The sequence below is a fragment of the Sebastes fasciatus genome, chromosome 19, assembly GCF_043250625.1.
Source record: "Sebastes fasciatus isolate fSebFas1 chromosome 19, fSebFas1.pri, whole genome shotgun sequence".
In the NCBI taxonomy this organism is placed as follows: Eukaryota; Metazoa; Chordata; class Actinopteri; order Perciformes; family Sebastidae; genus Sebastes; species Sebastes fasciatus.
In genome coordinates this window covers 7,376,845-7,403,198 of record NC_133813.1, presented here as the reverse complement: position 1 = coordinate 7,403,198, position 26,354 = coordinate 7,376,845, and the positions used below count along the sequence as shown (strand labels likewise).

General features: G+C 40.9%; 1 protein-coding gene across 4 annotated transcripts in view; it reads right to left on the bottom strand.

Annotated features, from left to right (window-relative positions):
• Positions 1-25,822, bottom strand: part of dcc (DCC netrin 1 receptor) — a 330,153-nt gene extending 304,331 nt beyond the window's left edge. For 2 of the 4 annotated variants that reach the window (XM_074617404.1, XM_074617405.1), the window contains exon 1: positions 25,127-25,817. In XM_074617404.1, the coding sequence (XP_074473505.1) occupies positions 25,127-25,289 (163 nt within the window). In that variant the 5' untranslated portion in view covers positions 25,290-25,817. Of the gene's footprint in view, positions 1-25,126 lie in introns of all 4 variants that reach the window. The other 2 variants (XM_074617402.1, XM_074617403.1) reach the window with 2 other exon arrangements.
• Between the last annotated feature and the right edge of the window lie 532 nt (positions 25,823-26,354).

The following is a 26,354-nucleotide window of genomic DNA, read 5'->3' as shown; positions in this document are numbered from 1 at the left end:
AAAGTCTTACGGAGGCTCAACACTGTTTAAGGACATTTTTGAGAGCTGCCACCCCGCCCCTATTGTTCTATCATACACATACACACAGTCTCACACACACATATGCATACACATGAGTATAATAGGCATCAAATCCCCCCTTCCACACCCCCCTCCACACACACACACACACACACACACACACACCGACAAACAAAGTCAAGTCAACAGTTAATCCTTCATACACACACACACACACACACGCACACACAGTGACAGCAGTGGTGTTAGAGAGAGTGTCAGCGTTTATACAAGACTGAACAGATGTCGATTGTCCAGCTGCCTCCCTTTTCTGTGTGTGTGTGTGTGTTATTGTACTTCCATCTTTGCAAGGGTCAGTTTGAGTTTGAGGACGTTCTGTCCAGTCCTCAGCTTAACAAACGACTGTTTGAGGGTTAAAACCTGGTTTTAGGGTGGAGGTCAGAGTTAGGTTGAGGTTAAAATGAGGCCAGGGGCAGGGGATACTTTATGTCAATGAGGGTCCTCACAAGAATAGAAGCACAGATGTGCATGTACAACCACTGCATACACAGTCTACGGCCCTGTTGCACACTGAGGGTAAAAAGAAGTAAAGTAACATTTATGATATTAAAAATTCATGAGTTTCTGTTCAGGTTCTGTGGGTATAATTCAGAGAGGGACGTGCTTCTTCGAGGCAGATAAAGTTGGTGTTTGCGATGTAAAACAGAGAGTCTGGTTAACAGACAGCTCTGTTTTCAGATATAACGAAGCAGAACTGCAACTTATTAAAAGTTAAATGAAACCACGGGAACAGAGTGCCGCTGCAGGCTGACGATCCTCAGTGTGTAATCATGTTATTTTACAACAGAGAGGAAAAAAAGAAAGGACAAAATAACTTTTTAATTAATTGTGATATTACATAAATTACCTCGTCTTGAAGCCAAATCGGAGTTGGGATCTGGTTTTGCTGTGATTTAGTACCATGGTGCCTTTTTAGTGTCCTTTCATGATCTAAATGATCTTTAGTTTTGGTTTGAAGGGCCGGCACACCTACACCAGTGTTTCCCTTACTCTAGTCGTCTGCTCAGGTTGAAGATTGGCGGACATGGACATTATTATTAGGGCTGTCAATCGATTAAAATATGTAATCGAGATAAATCGTATGATTGTCCATAGTTAATCGTGATTAATTGCAAATCAATCACACATTTTTTATCTGTTCAAAATGTACCTTAAAGGGAGATTTGTCAAGTATTTAATACTCTTATCAACATGGGAGTGGGCAAATATGCTGCTTTATGCAAATGTATGTATATATTTATTACTGGAAATCAATTAATGACACAAAACAATGACAAATATTGTCCAGAAACCCTCACAGGTAAAAAAAAAAAAAAGTATAACATGGCAAACTCAAGCAGACAAGACAACAACAGCTGTCAGTTTGCTGACTTGACTATGACTTGCCCCAAACTGCATGTGATTATAGCGTTATTTAGCCTCCTCCCGAGCAAGCTACAACCTAAAAACTGCGTTATTATCGCGTTAACTTTGACAGCCCTAATTATTATACAGTGCGTAAGGTCATCAAACTCTGGTGGCGCTGGTGTGCCACTGGTTACCTGGCAAAAAGTACAGCGAAAGCCGGAGTGAATGCAGAATATAAAGCAGCAGTTATGACATCAAATCTCTATCAGCTGATCAAACAGCAGCAGGTGGTGGAGATGCTGTAGAAACCGTTCATTTCATCTTTTTACAGCTCTGAAGTGTTAACAGAGACACTACAGAACCTTTTCCAGTGGGCAACTTCAGGGTCTGAAAAGTGAAGTCAATGTGGAAGTGGAAGTTAAGCTTGCATTCTTTCTAATAGCCAGCAGGAGGCGACTCCTCTGATTGCCAAAAAGAAGCCGGTAACACTTTAAAACAACCGTCATATATAAATGATGAATTGATAGTTAATTAAACTTAGTTAATAGTTATTTTAGTTTGTGTAATATGAAATAAGTTAGTTTATAAATCATATATCTGATAAGAGACGATAACAATTACATACTTATTACATTAGTGAAGTATTTATTAACAGTTTATTGTTGCACACATAATAACATTTTATATACTATAGTAAGTATCTGTTAATGAATACCAAATGATTTGTAAAACTTTAAGAAATCATTTGTAAAAACATCTTTAAATATTAGATAGATGGGCCAGAAACTAATTATTAACAATTGACAAAGTATTAACTATCTAAATAATATTTATGTGACACAGTATGTGTCCAGATGCCTTCAGACTTTTTGTTTTCTGTGTTTTTCCTCCTGTGTTCCTGTACTGCCTTTCCATCCTGTGCCCATCTACACACCTGCTCTGAATCAGCCTCGTTAGTTCCTCCCAACCAATCAGCTCCTTCCTTGTTCCCAGTGGTTTTCCCCGGCCAATCAGCTCCCTGCCCATCCCTCGACCTAATCACCTCATCCCCCTCACCTGCAGCTCCTCCGCCTGTCTCTCCACGTGCACTTCATTCTCTCGTCAGATCAGTTTGTGTTTAAGTTCTGGGCTGCGGCCAAAAAGTATTTTTCTCTTAGGAAGGTTCCTAACGGAGTGAAATGATCCAGAAGTATCTGAGTAGCAGCCACGATAAGAGCTGTTTGAATTCTCTAAATGATGAGGAAAGGTGCTTCAGTGCTTCCTTTCTTATCTCCTTTAGCATAGTATACTGTGACACTGTCAAATGTATTTTAACATTATGACTGATTAAGATTTGAACACAAATCTACTCTCTGGTGAAGAATCACATCATTAAGACTTTTAGTAAATTAAATGGATTGTCTCATCGTTCTTACAGTTTAATCTCTGTCTTTTCCAAAATCAGCACTTTTATCTGAAAACGAAAGGTTCCCCCGAGGCGATCGCTGGTTGAAATATAACAGAAAAGAGAAAAGAAACTGTAGAGACAGAAGAACAAGAATCAAACACTTTTCTATTCATTACTAAATCTGCTGAGCTGTGATGTGAATGTGAACCACGTTTAGTTTTAATCTCTTTGTGTTCGTACAAAAAAGGGGATTCAATTTGATCCTGTTAGCCTGTAATCTCAAGCGAAAAGAAACAAGATGCCAAACTAATAATCATCATCAACATTTAAAGGTCTTCTTGTGATCACAAGGAAGTCTTTTCATGAAGATAGCTGATATCATATCCACTTTAAAATGTTGAGTGATGACATTGAAATAAGCTGCAGGATTAAAGAAGCTCACCTTCTAACATTCAAATTCATTTAACCTTTATTGGTTCAAGGAGACTTCTCTTTTGCCCTGTGTGTACAAAATCGGACTTGGCAATACGAATTATATGATCATTGACCAATGGGAAGTAGAAACTTGGATTTACTGTTGATAAGATATTCTCTTTGAGGAAATGTTTTCTTGTTGGAATAGACAACCTTAAACGTAACCCCACCCACACACACACTCCTCCCCGATCACACATGCTGTTGCTTTGTTGCTTTTTTAACGGAGAAGGACATGGTGCTAATAGATACTGTCGAAAATACAATCTCAGTTTGCTGCTCACTTGGTAATTTTTCAGGTTACGAATCTATCTGTAAGGAATCGTAAGCTCTTTTTACACATGCACTTTAACCCTGAACCTATCTAGACTTTACCCAGAGGAGCTGCATGTGGGAACGCAAAAGTCCAAATAATTCGGACCGCACATTAATCAGACTTTACCCCGCCAGCTCCCTGGTGCACTGAGAAGAATTCACAGCGAGCAGTGTGGGCGTGTTGATAATGTTTCCATGCGGCTGGCGCGAAACCAAAAGAAAACAAACATACGAGGGTGAATCAAGAGGGTCATTTACATGAAGACGCCAACCAAAAATGTGTTTTTTGAGAACTGGAGAGATAACGAGATTCGGAGATCTCTGTCGGTAAGGGCCGATGCTGAAATCGTCGGAAAAATTCAAGGAACGGCAAGAGAACTCGGTTGTTTATGACCAAATTACGAATCGGCTACATGACCTCGGCGTAATCCACGTCATGTCCAACCAAACAGAGTATTTTAATTGGTGAGAACACGTCTGACACAGACAATCTCGTCTTGTGTGCTGCATGTGCAAAATGGCAACTTCATATGAGTTTATTTGTTTTGATTATGATATATCGATATTGACCATCAAAAAATTATCTTGGTGATAAATTTGGCCATAACCCCCAGACCTAATACAGGACAATAAAAACAAACCCGGTCTCACGAGAAGGCGTACAAATATTACGACAAACACGTGGCATGACTACGCATTTTAGCCTTTTTGCATGTCATTTGTACGCCGATTTTTGCATGTCATTTGTAAGCTACGGAAACGTCCGCAGTGAGGTTTAGGCAAGAACACCACTTACTTAGGTTAAGGAAAAATGGGCTTAAAATAAGTACGAAAACTAAGTCAAACACGACAAACTTCACGAGACAAACGTCACGAGACAAACGCCAAGAGACAAACATCACGAGGCAAACGTCACGAGGCAAACGTCATGAGACAAACGTCACGAGACAAACGTCACGAGACAAACTTCACGAGACAAACATCACGAGGCAAACGTCATGAGACAAACGTCACGAGACAAACGTCACGAGACAAACGCCAAGAGACAAACATCACGAGGCAAACGTCACGAGACAAATGTCACGAGACAAACGTCAAGAGACAAACATCACGAGGCAAATGTCACGAGACAAACGTCATGAGACAAACGTCAAGAGACAAACGTCATTAACATTACTTACAAAACAAAACACCGGGAATTAACGGTCTCGAACACGAGTCTCCTGGTTAAAAGTCTGGTCTTTGTTGGACCAATCAATCTGCCCACCATAAGTGGTCTTTCTCACTTTTTATACTACTTCACTTACTGTTACCATAGCATTTATACGCAGATGCATTTACATTGCAGTCAGTACAGGATACATGGCGTACAAATGGCACACGGAAATCAAGAAAGGCGTTATTATTGCATGCTAAACGCCTTGCACATTATCGTGCCATTTATACGCCTTTCATGCGAACGGGCTGATAAAAACAGTCTTACAAGCACGGGGGAAAATTAGCAGTAAGAGAAGAATTTAACATACAAAACTGCAAGTAGCAGATAAGAATACAAATTAATTAAGAAATTAATCAGCATTTAGTTTTTGATAATTCATCAAAAATATGTTCAGGTTTTTACAAATGTGAGAATTTGCTGATTATTTTGCCTTCTTTGATAGAAAGCTGAAAATTTTGGACTGGGATGAGTCATTCTTTTCTTTCTTTTCTTTAGTCGGCACATTAATTAATAGTATGATTTATAATTATTTTTGCTGCAATAAAACTGATAAATGGAAGACCATATGAATGTAAGTCAAGGGAGCAGGTTTGTTGTGACTGACAGAGAGACACCCCTCTACTCCTGCACTCACATTATTCAACTGAATAAAAAAGTCGTGCTGCCATGTTTAACGTTTAATTTCTATTCAAACATCTGCAGTCAGATATGTGGAAATAAACTCACTCCCGTCTCTGCCAGTCAGTTTATTAGTGGATGCAGCAGCAGTCTTTGTTTTAAGAAGAGCCCATCTGCTGTGTGTGTGTGTGTGTGTGTGTGTGTGTGTGTGTGTGTGTGTGTGTGTGTGTGTGTGTGTGTGTGTGTGTGCGCGCGCGAGTCAAAAAGCCAGAAATGACCTCCTTTTCTTCTTCAATCCCACTACATCTGCCACGACCCCTGACTGTGTGTGACTAACACTAAGTGTGTGTGTGTCGGACAGATGGGGCAATGAGTGTTGATTGTCATGGAGATGAGGGCGAACCCTTTCACCACTCACACACACACACTCACACACACACACGCAGGTCTGTATCCCTCTCTAATTTCATCTCTACTCTCTCTACCGCTTGCTGTGCACTAAACTAGCTTGTTTGCACCTCCACAGAGTTAAAAGGTCAATTAAGCCGGTTTCTGTGGCCCCTCCTCAACTGTGACTAAATAACTGAGACGATGAGGTATATTTCCTTTGTTGACCACCAATATTACCTAACAGCCCAGTCTCATTGCAAGGCGAGTAATAGACACGCCTGTCCACCTGAAGAAAGCGTGTCATTGTCACGTTTTGTGTCGCAGAGACGTGAATATTATATTCCTGCATGAAGGTGCAGTGTTTTGTAGTGACGGTTGTCACATGATGTTTGTCACGTGTTTCCTGTACTGGAGTTACTTTGCTGCCGTACGTGTTTTACTTAGTTAACATACTTATTTTAAGCCCAACCATGACATTTTCCCTTAAGCCAACTAAGTGTTTTTCTTGCCTGATCCTAAGTGAGTGGTTTCATGGCCCCCTGCTGGTACTGCACATTAATATGTTAATATGTTTTCTTTTTACCCTATCAAAAGGGTTTTTTCCTTATCTTAGAGGGTCTTACTGTAAAGGACAGAAGGTCTCATATCCTGAACAGATTGTTAAGCTATACAAATGAAATTGACTTAACTTGACTTGACCACAGGCATGTGATATTCACGTCTCTGTGAGGCAAAACGTGACACTGACACGCTATCCTCTGGTGGACAGGCCGGTCTGTTACATGCTTTGTCGAGATAGCGGGTATGTTACATTTGTACCAATCCCTGATACTTCCTGTCCTCCCTTGGACCTCAATGGACTCCATTAGGGCTTTTTCATTGGCACTTTTGGCCGTGCCGACTTAAACCATGTCGCATTGATTTGTGTTTCCATTTCCAGTTTAAACGCGCCGAGTTGTGCCGAGTTGTGCCGAGTTGTGCCGGGTTGTGGCGCATGTGCACTGGGATGGACCATCTCCAGAGTCGGGCCCAGTTGCGCCCGACTCGCCTCCAGCCTCCCACTGCTTTTAAACGTCATCGAAGACAAGTGCGTCATTAGTTAAAGACACACCTTAACGCTGGTAGCCCTGTTGTAATGGAGATATAAATCTCTGCCGGGCATAGTCAAACCGAGTCAAACCGAGTCAAGCCAAGCCAGCATGTGTATGGAAACGGGGCTCATATGTCTACAAGACCAGCTCAGGTCCATGAGGCAAAGGGATCTTCCGACTCAGTATAGTGTTCAACCCCATTCTGTCTGAAAAGACATTCGTGGATGCAAATGTTTCCACTTAGTAGATAGAAGGATTTATTTTCAGTGTCTGATTATAATGCACTGCATATGTTACAGAGTCATTAATGTCTGCTGTAGTTAAACACACATAACCTACAGTCTGCATGTGTGTGTGTGAGATCTGCAGTGTTAAATAAATCATGAGTCATCTCATTTACAATAATGTAAAGATAATGTGCATGCATTGAGTCGTGCGTAAACGTATCTGTAGGAATGAGGACAAAGAAAGTAAAAGCTGAAGCTATTCTTTCTTTGTCTTCTTCTATCATCGGATGGCGAGCACTTCTGTTGTGGAAACAGCTCAGAAACCCCCTTATTGTCAATCTAGCTAGGAAAGCCATCCATCCTCTGAATGCTCTAGGTCTCTAGTTTGTGGCTGTAAAGTTTCATGAGGCTGTGATTATCCTAGAGGTCACCACAGGTCATTTTATACAGTGAGGTCAAGTTTCAAAAAGTGGTCTCACTATATGTAATGGCTACTATGGGGACTAACATCATCACACATGAATACAGTTGGGCTCATTGGATCCACAAGAGTCTCAGTTTTACAGTGATACACAATTTATGCAATTCTAAGACTGTTTAGGGACCCCAGTATGCAGAAATATTCAAATACATCATTATAGAATAGGCGGAAATAACACATTTACACTGCATGAAAAAAACTGCATGTGATTATCATAAAGTGGTCATGTCTGTAAAGGGGAAACTCGTGGGTACCCATAGAACTCATTTTCATTTCCTCTCTAATTAGCCATAAAACTGAACCTGCTAGAGCCTCTGAGAGACAGTAAAGTCAGTCGGGATCACCCACCATCCCGCGGGGGTCTCGGATGTTTCCGAACCTGCGAATGAGTGCTCGTCTCCATCCACTGAGCTGAAAACAGCAGGGTTTGCTGAATCCAACTTGGAACACTCGTACCAGCGAACTTCATGGAAAAACGTAAGGAAGTTTTAGGATAAGAAAATGATTCACGCCACCTGGGACACACTGCGGTGACATAAAACCCAATGCTTAATTTTATATTTGAGATATCTCGCTTTGGACCCAAGGGTTTGACGGATTAACAGACTGTTAGCCAACATTCACTGACTTGTTGACAGATGATTGGCAGATTATTAATTATTAATACTTGAAAGCAGAAATCAGCTCTGGCACCTGCTGCGAATGTGTCTCAAACAGAAACATGAAAGGAGCTGCTGGGTAAAACAGAGCCTGGACCGCAGCCAATCGGCTGTCAGAGTGGGAGGATGATGCCTCAGACACAGTCTGCACGCTAAACCTTGTTAGTCCGTCCAGTCTGTCAGAAGGAAATCTACCGACTGAGATATGAGTCAAAGAGGCATCGTACCTTGATAACGTAAATACTGAAAGAGTTTAATTTTCCAGAGTTAGGTTCAAATCCTCCTAATAATGTAAATAATGAAACATTCAGAGGATTTGATTTCTTGGATTTCCTGCCGTGCATGTTTAATAAGACTTAAATCTGTGTCATTTAATGTAATTTGACTGTTTGATGAGTAGATTTTCATTGAAAACATGAGGTGTTTCATCACTTCGCTGGCAGCTTTCTGTATCTTAACCTGAGGGGAAAGCAAAAAAAACTTAATAAATGTGATTTGAAGTCTGGGTGGAAAATTAAATGACTTGTAAAGATGAAGGTAGTTTGTTGAATACGAATGAGGGTCGCAGAGGGAGGCGTTCAGGAGCTGTAATTAAAACCAATCCAGACATTTAAAACGTCTGATTCAGAGCCAAAAACTTAAGAGGAGGAGGAGGAGAGACGCTGCCGGCTGCCTTGCGCAACAACAAGACAATACGTTTAAATACACAACTATATCCACATCGATGTGCCTCCATCTCCCATGTTTCCGTGCCCGAGACGGTGCCAAAGCTTAAAAGGAGATGCAGTTGAAATCTAGCTGATCTCCCGCAAACGAAGTTTCACAACATCAGACAACAGTTTTTAGTTCCGGTTGTTCGGGACAAAGTGTGGTCGACTAAAACAAACTTTTAAACTACAGCAGTCATAGTAATAATATCATCAGTGATAATAATGAATCATTCTGTGATGTCAGCGGCGTGTCATCCTGCAGCCGAGCTGTCACCTCTTGCTGCTGATGCAGTTTGACGTCGCTGCTGCAGGCGGAGAATTAACATCATGACCGAAAGTTACGCGCAGGAAACCCACTGCTGTAGCTGCAGGACCGACTCTCTCTGTGTGTGTGTGTGTGTGTGTGTGTGTGTGTGTGTGTGTGTGACTGTCGCTGGTTAAACCGATGTGACATTTCTCTGAAGTTTGTTTCAGTTGAAACAAATTGAGACATGAAAGTTTTCCAGGTCAGTGAAGATGTTCCCGTTTTTTATACACAGCAACCGGTTTATCCGAAGGTCACGACCTCTCTGACACTACCCGGGTCATGATGAAGAGTGACAGGGTCGAGCTGACTGACACAGTGATGTCACCTAACCTTTATGTCTCGGGGGAAGGATGACAGAGGAGACAAACTGCCGGGTTCAGAGCTTCAGTAAAGGACAATACCGCTAGTTTTTTATCATGTTTAACTACAAATCCAAGCTTTCTATTTCTGCCGATCATTTTTAAGATCATCCACAGGTTTTGATATTGATCTCCTTCCTTCCTGTCAGCTTTCAGTTCATTTCTATGAAAATATACCTGCAGAGATTTGAAGCTTGTAATGAAACTAAAGAGTTTGGTAACACTGTGGTCTATTGGACATCGATTTTGGAGGTCCTTGACATGAAAAGGTTTGAGATTGCTCTCAAAATCTGTGAGCTGGATGTTTCTAACTTTCGTTTATGTTCATCGCTCCCTTTATGCTCCTCTGGGAAGCAGCCGGGCAAAGACGTTTAATAAATAAATAAATAAGTAGGTAAGTAAATAGTATATTATGCATATTTTTAAATATTTGTATTTATCAACACAGGCCATTTCGGTAGAAACATAAAAATTATGACAGAATAAATAATAGTATTGTTTTACTTTTGTACGACACTTTGTAGGCGGATGTTGCAGGGAGGCGTAGTTCTGCTGCTGGCAGCTCACGTCGCAATGGAATGAACAATCGACTTTCACTTCTTATCAATATACGTTCTTTGCCGGGCTGATAGACAACAACTGGTGTGCTGCCAAAACTTTCTGGGTAGATCTCACGCTCTAGTTTGAAAGTTTGGGTAACAGGGCGTACCGAACCAGGGATGTCTCATACCGAACCGAACGGTTTTGGACGAATGCACGGACTGTTACAGCACTAGTTCCTATTGACACTTAAGTGTAGGTGCAGATAATGGAATCTAGACTATGGGGAACAACGGGGTTACAATTGGCCTTTTTTTTTTTTTTTTTTAAACTGAGACTTTTAAGTGTCAGTAGGAACAGGTACGTATCTAATTGGTAATTACTGTAAATCAAAGGCTGTATTATAAAGTGTTACTAAAAGTTTTGTTTAATTCACATCTCATTCTCTCTCTCTCTCTCTCTCTCTCTCTCTCTCTCTCTCTCTCTCTCTCTCTCTAGCTGGTTTGCCAGTGTTCTCATTTGCACACTCTGTCTCTCTTCACGTTGGCAGTCAGGAAGTCAAATTAGCACTTCATATAACTTTGTCTGTAACAATAAATGTCCACCCTTCGTCCGAATATTGTCACTCGGTGCTTGTTTACTGTGTGAATGAAGAAGCACAGTTGGATTTATACACTGGGATATATTTGGTCTGGAAACACTTTGGTCTTACGGCCCCCCACCTCCAACACAAAACAACCACACACATACAAATATGCACATTACAGGTGTCCAATCAGCACGCAACATTTGTCATGTTTAACAATGACATACAAGCAGGTAAAAAACTTGTATCTCCCTACTTAGTGGTAGAATTCCCTGTGTTCAGAAAGGTAAGAACAAAGACTCTACATCATGGAGATAGGAGGTTTTCATCTGACAACAGTTCTGTGTGTAAGACTGCATTTTCTGTGTTTAAGCGTGTGTGTGTGTGTGTGAGTGTGAGTGTGTGCTGTATGCAGGACGCATCGCTAATCTTTATAAGTGGCTATAAATCCAGCTGGCTGTGCTGCGGTGCCGGGTGGCGTGCTGCTGCTGGCTGGGGGAGAGGGGAGGGAGTGGCGGCGGCGGGGGTGGAGGGGAGGGGGTGTTCGGCGAACGTTCAGGGTTCACCGGTTTCTGGAGTCCTCGCTCCCTCGCATGATGCCATCCCTCACTCTATGAATATTTATGAGAGGAAACTGCTGCAGTTGAGGCGATTCATCTCATCTGGCGAGAGCTGCGGCGCTGCACAGGAAGTGATCGTGTCTCACGCCGCCCCGGACGTCTCTGGATTTCAGCCAAACATGGCCGACTCCGTTTGTCATCGGCTAACCTCAGCGGGTTGATCGCCGTGTTTGTTTACGGCAAAAACAGGACTCGGGGAGAATGAAAATGATATATTTGCTACTTTAAATCCAGTCACAGCGGCACCTCTGGATACAGGTTCAGACTCTAGTTCTTCTGTTCGGCTCCCCGCTGCACAACCAACAATATGAACCATGCAGCCGTATATGACAGCTGAATTAAGCGAAGAGCCTTCATCAGGTGATGGAGTTCCTTCTAGTCAGAGTCTTACGGGTTTATTTTTTATTTTTTTTGCATTTTGAATTAATTTCAAAAAGGACATTTTCACCCTTGCTTTTGTGTTTACTCAGTTACTTGTGTGGACCATCTTTACCAAAGAAGCTGTGGGCAAAAATCAGAAGTGACAGTATCCTAGCTGAAGCTTATATAATTTTTTATTATCAGTTAGTCTGTTGAATGGTTTTTCATTCAATATATATACTAATAATATACAATTTGATAAAAAATAGGGCTGTCAAAGTTAACACCATTATGACGTGTTAACCCAAATTCGTTTTAACGCCATTCATTTCTGTAATGCATTAACGCAACTTGCAATTTTTAGGTTGTAGCGGGCTCAGTTTTAAGGCTAGAGTGAATATACTGGTATCATATGAAACTAAAGAACCTAAGGAATCCATTGGTACCAATAATGTCAAACTAGCTTGTGAAGGAGGTTAAATAACGCTCCAAACGTGTGCTAAATTGTGGCGAGGAAAAACTGCAATGGCTATTTTCAAAGAGGTCCCTTGAACCTCTGACCTCAAGATATGTGAATGAAAATGGGTTCTATGGGTACCCACGAGTCTCCCCTTTACAGACATGCCCACTTTATGATGATCACATGCAGTTTGAAGTTTGCCTTGTTATGATTGAGCATATTTTTTTATGCTAAATGCAGTACCTGTGAGGGTTTCTGGACAATATTTTTCATTTTTTTTGTGTTGTTAATTATTTTTCCACAATACATATATACATACATTTGCATAGAGCAAGTATATCTGCCCACTCCCATGTTGATAAGAGTATTAAATACTTTACAAATTTCATTTCGAACAGATAAAAAATGTCTGCAAAAATGCGATTAATCACAATTAACTATGGACAATCACGCAATTAATCGTGATTAAATATTTTAATCGATTGACAGCCGTAATAAAAAATAATAATTTCAGAGCTCAAGGTGACATCTCGAAATTGTTTGTTTTCCAGAGGAATTTGGGAACTGAAATGATATGAATCTTAAATTACATTGATTAATTAATTATTAAGAATTAAGAATTAATTATGGAGTACTCGTTTCAGCACTCTGTACCAGTGAGTACTGGCCCACATCAAGCACGGGCGTCCTCTACTGTTTTTAGGTCATATTCATGAAGATTTCCAGCCAAACAGAAATATTAAATATTCATATAAATGGCAAGAAATCAGCATAATCTTCCTATTTTTGTCAGAAAACAACAAAACTGTAAATCACAACCAACATCTGGATGCTGGCGTTATCAGATTTAACCGCTGGATACATTCAGAAAAGTTTAATTCTGTGGGAGAAAAAAACAGCAGTTTCTAGTAGTGTAGATTTACAGATCAAGTTGGCTTAATGTCACTCGGTGTGTGGCTCCAAGCTGCAGCATGAAAGTCCTGGAGATGTTCAGTATGTGTGTGTATGTATGTGTGTGTGTGTGTGTGTGTGTGTGTGTGTGTGTCTGTGTGTGTGTGTGTGTGTCATGGGGCTCGGCACACAAACAATTTTTATCCCGAGGCCAGAGAACTCTACGCCTCTGCATAAAAACCTTTTCATTTGTTCTCCACTTTTTAATCAGCTCCAAATTTCTCTGCAGACAAAAGAACAACAACACCCACAACAAAAAGCAGCAAAGCAGAAAATAAAAAAAATAAAAAACAGCAGGCAGGAATAAAATAAGTAAAAACCAATTAATGTAAAAGCCTGCAGGAGTATTAATGAGGAGGATTTAAAGGTGAGGGAGATGCAGTGCTCCTCAGGCAGGTAATGCAGGTTCCCAACATGAATAATGTATGAATGTCAGAGCAGAGCAGCTGATGTTAAATATAGACAGCAGAGAGCACAAGACGTAAATGAAACGCTAATGTTCAGAGCCGAGACAAATTATCTTTCTGTAAATTACTCACAGACTTGTCTTTTTGTTTTTTCTTTCCCCATCCAACCATGTGAGTAATGCATCCAGAGACTTAATTAAAACACAGACTTTCCGGCTAAAAATGTTACAAATTCAGCTTAGAAAATCATCGCTCAGTTTCTGGTTTAAAAACAGAAATGTTTTACTGCCTACAAAAAGGGAGTTTTTTTTTTATTTTTGAACCAAAGCTGCTGGGATGAATCACGGCTTCTTTACTCAGGTCAGAGTTTGTTTGGTCTGAGTTGGAGTCCAGTTTTTGGAAACGTCTCAGACTAAATCTTTGAACATGCAGGATCAGATTCAGGATCAGTCAACATGTGGAAAGTCACTGTTATTGTTACCTTTATAGGAACTCGGGAGCATTATGTACATTTTGAAGGGAAGAACCTACCTACATTTAGGGTTACTGTTTCCGAAGCTGGGTATTTTGTTGGCATTCTTAATCATCTTTATAGCGGCAATAATCAATTAATCATTTTACAATGGATCCTACAGTTACTTATGTGAAAGGTGCCGCTTGTAAGGATGTCACAAGAACTGATAACTAACTTGTTGATGTCAATATTCTGAAAACGTGACGGTACACTTTTTTCTACAGTACCGTGGCTAACAGCATCCTGTTGTCTCAGGGACAATAGAATATGTGTTTGGGATGTAGTAAACTTACTACGCACGTCCAGGGGACGAACCCTATTTTTTCCCTGATAATGCTGCATTGTGAACAACAAATCTGTGTTGAAATCGGCAGCACGAGAGCTAGTTATCGTTAGCTGTTGGCAGCCGGTAAGCAGCACGGTCCTGCACGGAGCCAACAGCTAACGTTAACGGGAGGTGCCATTGATTACAATACATTACATTATGATGCATTCAGGCTCTATTCAGTGAAAATGAGTATTGGGCGAAGGTAAATTATAACGTTATCATGATTTGTTCAAATGTAATCTTGTAAAATGTAGTTTTTGGGCGAGAAACTTGAATAAATCCAGTTATTTGAAGGAGATGTTTTCACATCAATATAATATATATAATAGAGAGGGAATTATGACCTGTTAAAAACAGTTATGAAAGAGTGTAGTTTGAAGTACATGTGATTTATTTTGTTTTTTACCATGGTATTGAATTGGTATCGAGAATCATGTTAAGTTTTTTTTTTGTTTTGTTTCAATTTACAAAGTTAAACAAGTTCAAAACATTTAAAACTGCGAACGGAATTCGGGAGGAAATACGCTTCCTTCAAAACGTAATTGAGAATGTAGTTTAGTTGCATGGGAATGTAATTTTGAGACAGGTTTGAGCATCTACAGTATATTCCCCTTCAAAACCCACAACTGGTCTAAAGTTACACTGAACTCAGAGTCAGAGAAATAACTCAAATCTGAAATATGACAGTGAACACAGTATATAAATAATAACTCTATAGGCAACAACATACTTTGTGCTAGTTAAAGGAGAACTGAGGACATTTGTTTTGTTGATAAAGACGGGTATATGTGAGTATTTTGTATGTGTCATATTTGTCCTTTTCCATTCTCACTCAGCTGTGTTTTGCTTCAGGTCGACCACTGACTGATAAATGAAAGTCTGCTGTACTAACACACAGGAAAGGCTCCATTTGCTTCTGTTTGAATTATTATTTCAGATTTGTAAATTACTTTCTGTCCACCACAGCAGTGAAAAACCAAATTAAACTGAGCCGAGCAGCATCTAGCACGCCGTTTTCACTCGTTCACTCTATTAATCCGCCGCTCCTGGCTGTGATTACACACACTGAGTCTTTTTCATTTGGCCCAGCGATCAACCTTCCAGACCTCAGCGACACACACTTCATCTGTTACAGGAACACAGAGCAGCAGCTCTAGTGGCTATATGTCTAAGCCAAGACCAACAAGTTCAGAATAAAAATCAACAAGTCTCAAGTCAGATTAACAAGTCCCAAATCAAGACCAAAAAATTCCAAATCAAATCCCAAGTTAAAAACAAAAAGTTCCAAATCAAGTCCCAAATCAAGACCAAAAAGCTCCAAATCAAGTCCCAAATCAAGACCACAGAGTTCCAAATCAAGTCCCAAATCAAGACTAAAAAGCTCCAAATCAAGTCCCAAATCAAGACCAAAAGCTCCAAATCAAGTCTCAGGTCAAGACCAAAAAGTTCCAAATCAAGTCCCAAAAAGCGACCAAAAAGTTCCACATCAAGTCCCAAATCAAGACCAAAAAGTTCCAAATCAAGACCAAAAAGCTCCAAATCAAGTCCCAAATCAAGACCCAAAAGTCCCAAATCAAGTCCCAAAAAGCGACCAAAAAATTCCAAATCAAGTCCCAAATTAAGACCAAAAAGTTCCAAATCAAGTCCAAAGTCAAGAACCAAAAGGCCCAAATCAAGACCCAAAAGTCCCAAATCAAGACCAAAAAGTTCCAAATCAAGTCCCAAATCAAGAACAAGAAGTTCCAAATCAAGTCCCAAGTCAAGACCCAAAAGTCCCAAATCAGGACCCAAAAGTCCCAAATCAAGACCAGCAATTTCCAGATCAAGACCCAAGTCAAGACCAAAAACTTTCCAAATCAAGTCCCGAGGCAATACCAATAAAGGTCAAGACAGGGAAGACCCAAGTCAAGACCAACAAGTCTCAAGACAAGTCCAAATCCTAAAGTTTTAGACCTTGAGGGAGCCTAAAAGCTGCATGTGAGGTTTTCAATTAATAGCAAATTTGTTTGGGAACCTGCACCACTAAGTGTCACAAGTGTAGATTAGTCTTCTAATACATGTTATTAACCTCCGTGTTATCTTGTAGACCCACCAGACGTCTCTACCTGCCTCTCTGGATGTGAGCTGGGTCAATTTAATCATCATTCAACCAGCCCTGCTCAATCACCCCATCAGTCTGTGGGTGTATATGTAGGACAAACAAGATGGAGTATATACATATACACACAAGGTATTCTCTTCTCCATACACAATTAATAGATAGGTAGATGGATGGGTGGATGGATGGAGGTGTAAATTAACATCTCCTTGGTGTTAAAAGCCTACTGTATCTCTAATGGATCGTCTCTGACTTTATTATTCAGCTCTGCTTATTAATGAAAAGGTTTTACTGCTTTGAGCTTTTAGCTTTAATGTGATTCTTGATTAAATTTAGCTCCTCTCGCTCCCGTTCCATTGTTTGTCCTTTTTCTTTTGCAGCGTTTGGAGTTTCTTTGTTGTTGTTGGCTGAAAACCTTGAAGAGGGTTGAAGACGTTTAATCAAACAGAGGTAGAAATAACAATCTGTTTTTAGTTTTTTTCTTTATGAATACATCTCTTTTCTCTCCATTTTCTAAAAGCAAAGCAGAGACACATATTTTCACATGACAAGAAAAAGGGTTCATTATTTTGAGATGTAAAATATACAGTTTGTATTGATACAAATTTGTGATCTGATAAAAGAGTGTCCTTTTATGTCTTCATCTTAAGAAAACATTGTATTACTGTTTCATGTTATCCAAAATTAAACCTTTAGGTTATTATTTTAGATATATGTATCTTCATGATACTTTGTTTAATGAAATATGACGTGAAAATGATTCGTTTGGTGGACTGACTGATAGGAAGGAAGATGGTTATGTGCTGCTGAACTCGATGAGCCTTCAGCCTCATAATCTATACCCTGATATCAACAGGAAGATAAAAAATTATTTCCAGCAGTAGTCAGCTGTGTGTGATCATCAAACTCTTCATCAGCAGATCAATAACTTATCACTATTAGACGGACAGGGTCTCTGGCTGTTCAGGACCTATCGATCAGCAGGGAGCCTTCATCTATTTCATTTAAAGGGCCTGTAGGATTCTGCAGGACGAGCACGAGGCTGATGCATGAGCACAAAGTTGGTGGTTTAAGTGGAGAAGAGATGCTACTGCTCAAGGGGCCCATCAGCAAGGCATTAAACCCCAGGAAGCTGCGTTTGTGTCGCAGCATGAGATGAAATGAGACGATGAAATGTGAAGCAGGAAAACAGGCAACAAGACGAGATGACATGAGACAAAATGAGATGGGACAGACATATATAAGATATATAAAATACAAATAACAATGGCTTTAGTATACAATATGATCCATTCATTAGATTAATATATAGAATATTAAATGTAGCTCAAGTTTTCATGTGATATTCCGACCAAAGAGTCGGCAGTAGACCAGAATTGAGCCGGATGTACACACACAGACACAGAGATTTTCTGAATGGTAGTGACAGTGAAAACAAATCCTCCGCTGGATAACGACAAAAGCCTCAAAGATAAATCTGCTCATTCTTAATACTAACACAGAGCTGATTCCTACAGCATGACCACACCCCCTACAATAGGCTGCACACACACGCACACATATTCACCCAGAGAGGCCGACAGAGACAGAGGATGAGCGGGAAGGATGGAAGCACTCAGGGATAAAAACAACAGATAAACAGAAAGAGGATTGTGAACGTAAACAACAAAAAAAACAACAACTCATAAACGCTGAATTTATTAGAGCTGCTGGTTCTTTAAAGGTAGAGCGAGACCTCTGTACGCCCGAGGCCCCGTGAAACCATGAAACCTACCATCAAAAACAGAAACAATAATGTGTAACATTAACAATAATGTGCGTCGTAAGTACATGAGCAGCAACCTGAGGATGACACTGTGTTTCTTTATGGCTTTAAAGCTGTTTTTTGAGCCAAGCTATGGTTGGCAATGTCATCGGTCAGTCGGTCCACCACTTTGGTCCAAATTACTTTTTTACAATTTGTTTCTGCGATATATATTGCAATATGAAAAAACACAGGAATTTTCACCCAACATTTTTTATATTTTAAAGTTAAATGCATCAATCTGGTGCTCTTTGAGAGCAAAATGAAGAGGTTAGATCTATAAACAATGTTGCGCTCGAGTAAACAATTTAACCGTGATGTTATTGGTTGTATAGATATGAATGGTGATGACAAAAAGTCACACCCATAAAAAGCATGGTAAAAGAGGTCCGTGTTTCAAGACAGGTTGGGTGGGTTGCTGATATCTCCTCAGAGCCCTTGCACAGAGGACAGTTCGCCTCGGGTGACAGTCGCACATAGTGAACATTAAGTCCACGGCCCGGGAAATTGCGGAGTCCAGGCGAGGGGTCACAGTCTCAGCTAGGAAATGCGCTCGTTGGGGCTCCCACCGAGCGGCCGTCTCTGAGCCAGACGAGGAGGCAGACACGGACACCACCCATTGAGAAGTCTAAAAATTAGGGCTGTCAAAGTTAACGCAATAATAATGCGTTAGAGCAAATTCATTTTAACTCTCTTAATTTCCTTAACGCATTAATGCAACTTTTGATTTTCAGGTTGTAGCGGGCTCAATTTTAAAGCTAGAGGGAAGATATTGGTATCATATGAAACTAAGGATTCCATTAGTACCAACCATGTCATGCTAGCTTGTCGGGAAGGATGAATAGACTAAATAACGCTCCAAACTAAATTTTGGCAAGGAAAAATTGGCTTTGCCATTTTCAAAGGGGTCCCTTGACCTCTGACCTCAAGATATGTGGTCTCAACATCTACAGGATAGATTGGCCCAAACTTCTGTACAGACTGTCATGGTTCCCAAAAGATATATCCTAACAACTTTTCTTCTAGCGTCACCATGAGGTTGGCATTTTCTGTGAAAATTCTTAATTACTATTGTATGGATTTTCATCAAATTTGGCCAAATGAATGACCAAAACCTGCAAAAATTAAAAGCACTCCCGTCAGCCTCAGCTGTACTTTTCATTCCTAATTAGCAAATGTTGGCATGCTAACACACTAAACTAAGGTGGTGAACATTAAACTTGCTAAACATCATGTTAGTATTGTGATTGTGAGCATGCTGATGTAAGCATGGCTGTAGAGTATTAGCCTTGTTATTTTGTTCCACAAACAATTCATCCACCAGTTTGGTCCAGAGTGACGCATCTCAAATACTATTGGAGATAGGATATTAATCATCCCCAACACTCAGGCATTGTATATTTAATTTAGACTTTACCAGCCCTGGTTCAGCATTTTACCCATCATGCTCTGGGCTACATGTGACTCTGTGAATTCTCTCAAAGAAGGGTATAGAAAGCTGGTTTCCTAGAGTGTGTGACAGCTTATGATATAAGCTTGTGAATAAAATGTGAAGACGATGCTGCAGAAGAGACTCGGCTCCGTCAGGTTCACCGGCCTCATGTCGAGTTTAATGATGAATCATGGAGGTTAAAGCTCACCGGGAATAATCTAATAACCTAATCTAATAATAATAATAAACCAGAAGGAAAACAAAGATGATGCATTCACCTGTGGTTCACTTCCTCAAACACTCCATCCATCTTCATTTGTGCGGAGACTGCAACATCCCGGCAGCAGAAGGAACTGCAGAGTTTTAAACTATTTTTCACAATAAGCTGACCTTCTGGGCATCTCTCAGCTACTTTCCTCTCGACATCTTTGCTTCTCAAGGAATGAGGCTCATTCATTTCAATAATGAAGGGAATTAAACTCTTTCACTTCCAGTTGTGAAATGATCTCGCCGTGTTCGTTTTATGCATGAGTACAATCTGCAATATTACGAGGTTCTCCCACCAATGTCCAGTCAAGGATATAATGGTTATTATCCTTGTTCCTATAAATGCAAGTGAAATAATACCAGCAGCAGAGAAGGAGGGATGCTGATGGGTTGCAATGAGTGCAAGGCTGAGGTGTATGCATCTATTACTGTGCTGCAATTCCTCATTACTTATCGGCCTGTAATCAGCTAATATGAGCCTCTTATAGCTCTAATTGAAACACACACCTGAGATCAGACCTGATTAGACTGAATATAATTTGGACGCTGTCTGACCGTGGATGTATAAAGAGACACTGGATACAGCGTTGGAGGCAGGCTTCCGTTCATTCCTATGAGAGATGCTCAGTGGGGCATGAAGCCAAAATGGCTCGACTGCCGAGTGATAAAGTACCTGGATCATCCGGCGATCTTCTGCATCCATTGGGCCCATGGAACAGGCGCAGTAGCGTTTCTTTTAACCGCGCCTCCCAGCCCTCAATCTGGGTCTCATTCACATGAACGGAGGAAGGGAAATAACTCTGGATTCGGCTGTTAGTGCATTTTACAACTTTTAGGACCTGATGATTTAAATAAGGGCTATTCAAGTGTTCCAACTGGGAAGTTGATTTACCTTAAAAAAAAATTATCCGCTGAGGTACAGACATCTCTTTCCCAATGTAAGTGTATGGGAAAAAGTATTTTTGGGCCCAATGGCATCACGTGACGGACACGGAAGTTGTAATACTGCCGTTTTTTTGCTTCAAAGCCTGGCACACTTCCTGGGGGCTTGGGCCTGACTTGGGTCTAGGGTCAGTTCTTGGTGACAAGAGACTGAGTGGACCTCTGAGGTCGGGCTGGGCAATATATCAATGTCATATCGCTATCGGTTTATGAGACTAGATATCGTCTTAGATTTTGAATATCGTAATATGGCTGGTTTTACAGTAAAGTGATGTAATTTTCTGAACTTACCAGACTATTCTATTATTTGCCTTTACCCACTTAGTCATTATATCCACGTTACTGATGATTATTTATTAAAATTATCATTGTGCAAATATTTTGTAAAACCAACCAGTCAACCAGCTACAATATCGTCGCAATATTAATATCGAGGTATTTGGTCAAAAATATTGTGATATTTGAATTTCTCCATATCGCCCAGCCCTATTGTGAAGTCCTCCAGTGTGAGGACAATGATTAGGTTAATGGTTAATGAAAATAATGTGTCAGCTCCTGCAGTTTCTGCTCACCACTCTGCCCATTCTGTTCCCAGTCCCATCTGCTTTTCTCCATAGTAACAGCCAGTTAGCGAGCTAACAGGACAATAAGTTCACATTGTTTATTCACACAACAGTGGATGGTGCAACACACTAATAAGCTACGATAGCTCCTTCCATTTTCAACTCTCCGTACCCTCAAAGTTCAGCGCTGTCACGACGACTCGCTCTCAATCAATGGAGTGAATTTGCATGTGAAAGTTCACCAAAGTTAAACTCAAATGGAATCAATTGATTTCGCCATTGAAATGCAGGTGTGACCGGGCCTTTAGCCGGGTGTGTCCACGTGATCGTGTGCCACGGTGAACCAACAGCCTGCAGGTTTCCATTCCAACCGAAGACTCTACCCGCTGATTAACTCTCCCTCAGGTAAAGTCGAGCAACTCATCTGTGAAATAACCTGCAGACTGTTGGCTCTCTGCTTTAAGCAGACAGAGCACCTGAACACACCTGTGAAAGTGAGCAGGACCTGCTTCTGTCAGAAAATAATTCTGTCTGCTGTTCGGTTTAGATTTCTGAATCGGTGTGTGTGAAAGTCGCCTGAATGAGGCGGGAGGAGCAGTGAGTGAGTGCACTATGGCATCCACACAGATGAATGCTGGGTCAGAGTGAAATATTCAGCAGACGATTTTACAGCCGAGCCGCTGAAGAAATATAAACCATACACATACACACTGAGTGAGGACCGCTCAGCTGATCTGGCAGTGTGTGTGTGTGTGTGTGTGTGTGTGTGTGTGTGTGTGTGTGTGTGTGTGTGTGTGTGTGTGCTCTCCTACCACCAATTAGCTTAATTAAAGTGTTTGGACATAATTTATTGACAGCAGGAGACTCACGCAGAGAGAAAGGGAGAGAGAGGGGGAGAGAGAGAGTCAGCCCAGCAGCTCCCAGGTCTGTTTGTTTAATAACCAAAATCATAAAGCAAAACAACAAACATTAAGTGATTCTTAAACAGTGCTTTGGGATATTTAAAGTGGACTGAACCATTTATTTATTTAAGAAAAGAGTGTGTGTGTGTGTGTATGTGTGTGTGTGTGTGTGTATGTTAGGGCTGTCAAAGTTAATGCAAATTTGTTTTAACGACACTAATTTCTTTAATGCATTAACGGTTGTACCACGCTCAGTTTTAAGACTATGTGAAGATAATATGGCATCATATGAAACTAGAAAACCTAATGAATCCATTGGTACCATTCATGTCATACTACCTTGTCATGTAGAGGGCTAAATAACGATCGAATAACGGTTTTATGGGTACCCACGAGTCTCCCCTTTACAGACATGCCCACTTTATGATAATCACATGCAGTTTGGGGCAAGTCATAGTCAAGTCAGCACACTGACACAATGACAGCTGTTGTTGCCTGCTTGGCTTTGAGTTATGATTTGAGCATATTTTTTATGCTAAATGCAGTACCTGTGAGGGTTTCTGGACAATATGTGTCATTGTTTTGTGTTGTTCATTGATTTCCAATAATAGATATATACATAAATTTGCATAAAGCAGCATATTTGCAGCAGCAGCTTCCCAAAACCAGTAGAAACATGTTAAATCTCAACACAATCCCAATAAAACCAGTTCAACTATTAAAAAAAAAAAAACTGGTAAAAGTGAATTCTTTAATAATCTAGGACAATGCTGCTCCTTCATGTACAGCATGCAACATTACCCACTGATCTTCGACATCATTGTACAGTGTAGTCAATATAAGATCATGGCCCTGCTTTTATACTCAGGTTATTTTATATGATTTGGCTTTTGGTAGTATTTAGCTCTTAGTGCTTTCTGTTCTTATGTGGTTTGACTAGAGAGTAACCTCCCTTTGGGATTAATAAAGTACTCTTATCTGTCTGAAATCTGCAGCCTAAACCTCATCAGTCCTAGTCGTTTGAAGAGAAGCTGAAGGTAAAACAGCAGCAAAACCCAGTAAGATGCACTCCTATGTGTTCAAACCAGCAGCCTGTAGCACATGATCAAAGCAGGTGTAATATGGCGAATACATTAAAAGGCTGAACAAACCTGGTGAGTCAGACAAACCAAACCTCATCATTCTGGGAGCAATTTAAGGCAGCAAAAAAATCCTGAAAGAGTCAGTGGGTTTGAGCCAGCATCCTAAACCTGATCTGTATCTGTGTAAACCCTTCCAGTCTGGGAGAAACTGAGGGGGACATAGAAGCAAAAACACCAAAAGACTCACTAAAACTTGCTTAAAGCAGTCGCCTTACACGTGGTAATACTCACAGACATAAAATCTGCCACAGCCTTATGAAAGATAAGCAAAATGTGGTTAAAAAAATAGACAATTCAGAATTCAGGGCGAAACTGAAAGTGAAAAAGGCAGCAAAAAAAACAGTAAAATTCAGTAAAACCTGCATGACCAGACTGCTGAATCCAGTAAAATCCATTTAAAACAATGATCAGACCAGCAGAAATCAGGTGAAACCCAGTAAAACCCAATGAAACACACACGAGGCAAATCAAAACCTGCTAAAACCCAGTAAGACCAGCAGCCTAAACCTGATCGGCCCAGTGGATTGGACATTATAGGAGGTGTGGAAGGTAAAAACAGCAGCAAAAATCCAGTAAAAATCACTAAAAACCTGCTCAAAGAATGCAGCAGCCTATAACACATGATCAGAGCTGCTGAAGCCCAGTGAAATCCATTTAAACCATGATCAGACCAGCAGGAATCAGGTGAAGCCCAGTAAAGCCCCATGAAACCCAGAAAACCCAGTAAGACCTAAACCTGATCGGCCCCAGTGGATTTGACATTATAGGAGGTGTGGAAGGTAAAAACAGCAGCAAAACCCCCAAAGATTCACTAAAACCTGCTTAAAGCAGCCGTCTAACACGTGGTTATGCTCACAGAAATAAAATCTGGCACAGCCTTATGAAAGATAAGCAAAATGTGGGTAAAAAAAATAGACAATTCAGAATTCAGGGCGAAACTGAAAGTGAAACAGCAGCAAAAAAAACAGTAAAATTCAGTAAAACCTGCATGACCAGACTGCTGTATCCATTTGAAACCATGATCAGACTAGCAGGAATCAGGTGAAACCCAGTAAAGCCCCATGAAACACAGAAAACCCAGTAAGACCAGCAGCTTAAACCTGATCGGCCCCAGTGGATTTGACATTATAGGAGGTGTGGAAGGTAAAAACAGCAGCAAAAATCCAGTAGAAATCACTAAAAACCTGCTCAAAGCATGCAGCCTATAACACATGATCAGAGCTGCTGAAGCCCAGTGAAATCCATTTAAACCCCAGTCAAACCCTGCAGCCTGATCACACACACACACACACACACACAGCAGAGCCTCTAAAACCAGAGCTCAACCTGGCCAGACCCGACTCATCCCAGGTTATATTATTAGAGAGTCCAGGTTTAAAGAGCAGTAAACGATGGAGATGCAACAAATGTGTCAATTCTCGTTTGGTCTGCGGCAACCGGACGCAATGCACACATGCACACATGCACACACACACACACACACACACACACACACACACACACTGCAGGATTGGAGGCAAATCATGCATCTATTTCTCCACTCACCGTGCACTGTGGTGGTGTGAGCAGCCAGCAGCCAGCAGAGCAGCAGCAGCAGCAGGTAGGATCCTCCTGATGTCCTCCCTCTCCTTCTCCTCAGCACCATCACCTCCCAAACATCCCCAATACATCCAACCAGACCCAGCTCCATGCTGCCCTCCATCTCCATGCTGCTCCAGAACAAGCAGCTCCAGCAAATCCTGCTGGTTGTTTGACTGATTGATTGATTTATTTTTATTTTTTTAAATCCTCCACAGAATCCAACAGTCAATTAAAAAAAAAATTAAAATAAGAAAAAAACACCACAGGATGGTGAGTCAGGATGATGATGAGGAGGATGATGAGGAGAGAGGAGGAGAGAGAAAACAACCTCTCTTCTCCCCAAAAATAAACCCTCTTGGATCCCCAAAAAGATGGAAAAAAAAGAAAAGAAAAATCCCAAATGTTAGTTTCCTTCTTTTCAGGATGAGAAATAAGTTCCAGTAACTATGAAGAAGGCAGAGTCTCCATCTCCATCACTCCTGTGCCGGTGCGGCTGATTCCCATTCACACAGATCAGATGATGCAAAAAAGGAGGGTTAAAATATCCACGCTGCCTTCCCGGAGGTCTGCTCCGTCTGCCGGGGAGGACGAGATGGAGAGGGTCGCAAGAGGAGGAGGAGGAGGAGGAGGAAGAGGAGGAGGAAGAGTGTGCAGGGAGAGAGTCAACCCTCTCTCTCTCTTCTCTATAGGTCTTTACAGCTGGAGAGAGAGAGAGAGACCCAGACAGACTACAGAGCTATTGATCTACAGAGGATGGAGGTAAAGTCTGGATCTGGAGCTGGAGCTGGAGGAGAGAGGGGGTCGAGTAGTAAATCTGGAGCCCGACAGAGGAGGCAGAGCAGTGGGGAGAGATTAGCTGAACTCTCCTGCCCTCTCTGGTCACACTGGGAACTTTAACACTTCAATTACAGCTGAGAGAAAACATCAAATCATCAGAATAATCTCTTTTATTTATTTATTGTATAATAAATAAGAATAAGATAAGATTGTATGGAAGCCCATTTCTGCCAATAAAATAAAATAAAATGATGAAATGTTAGAAATTGCAAAAATAAAAATAATCCTGGTAAATCAATGCTATGAGATGCAAAGATTAAAGGGACTGATTGTAACTTTTTACACGTATAAATCTACCTGGTCGGGATCCCATGCGCGCTCGCATATGCATATGCGCGCTCGCATGAAGAGATCT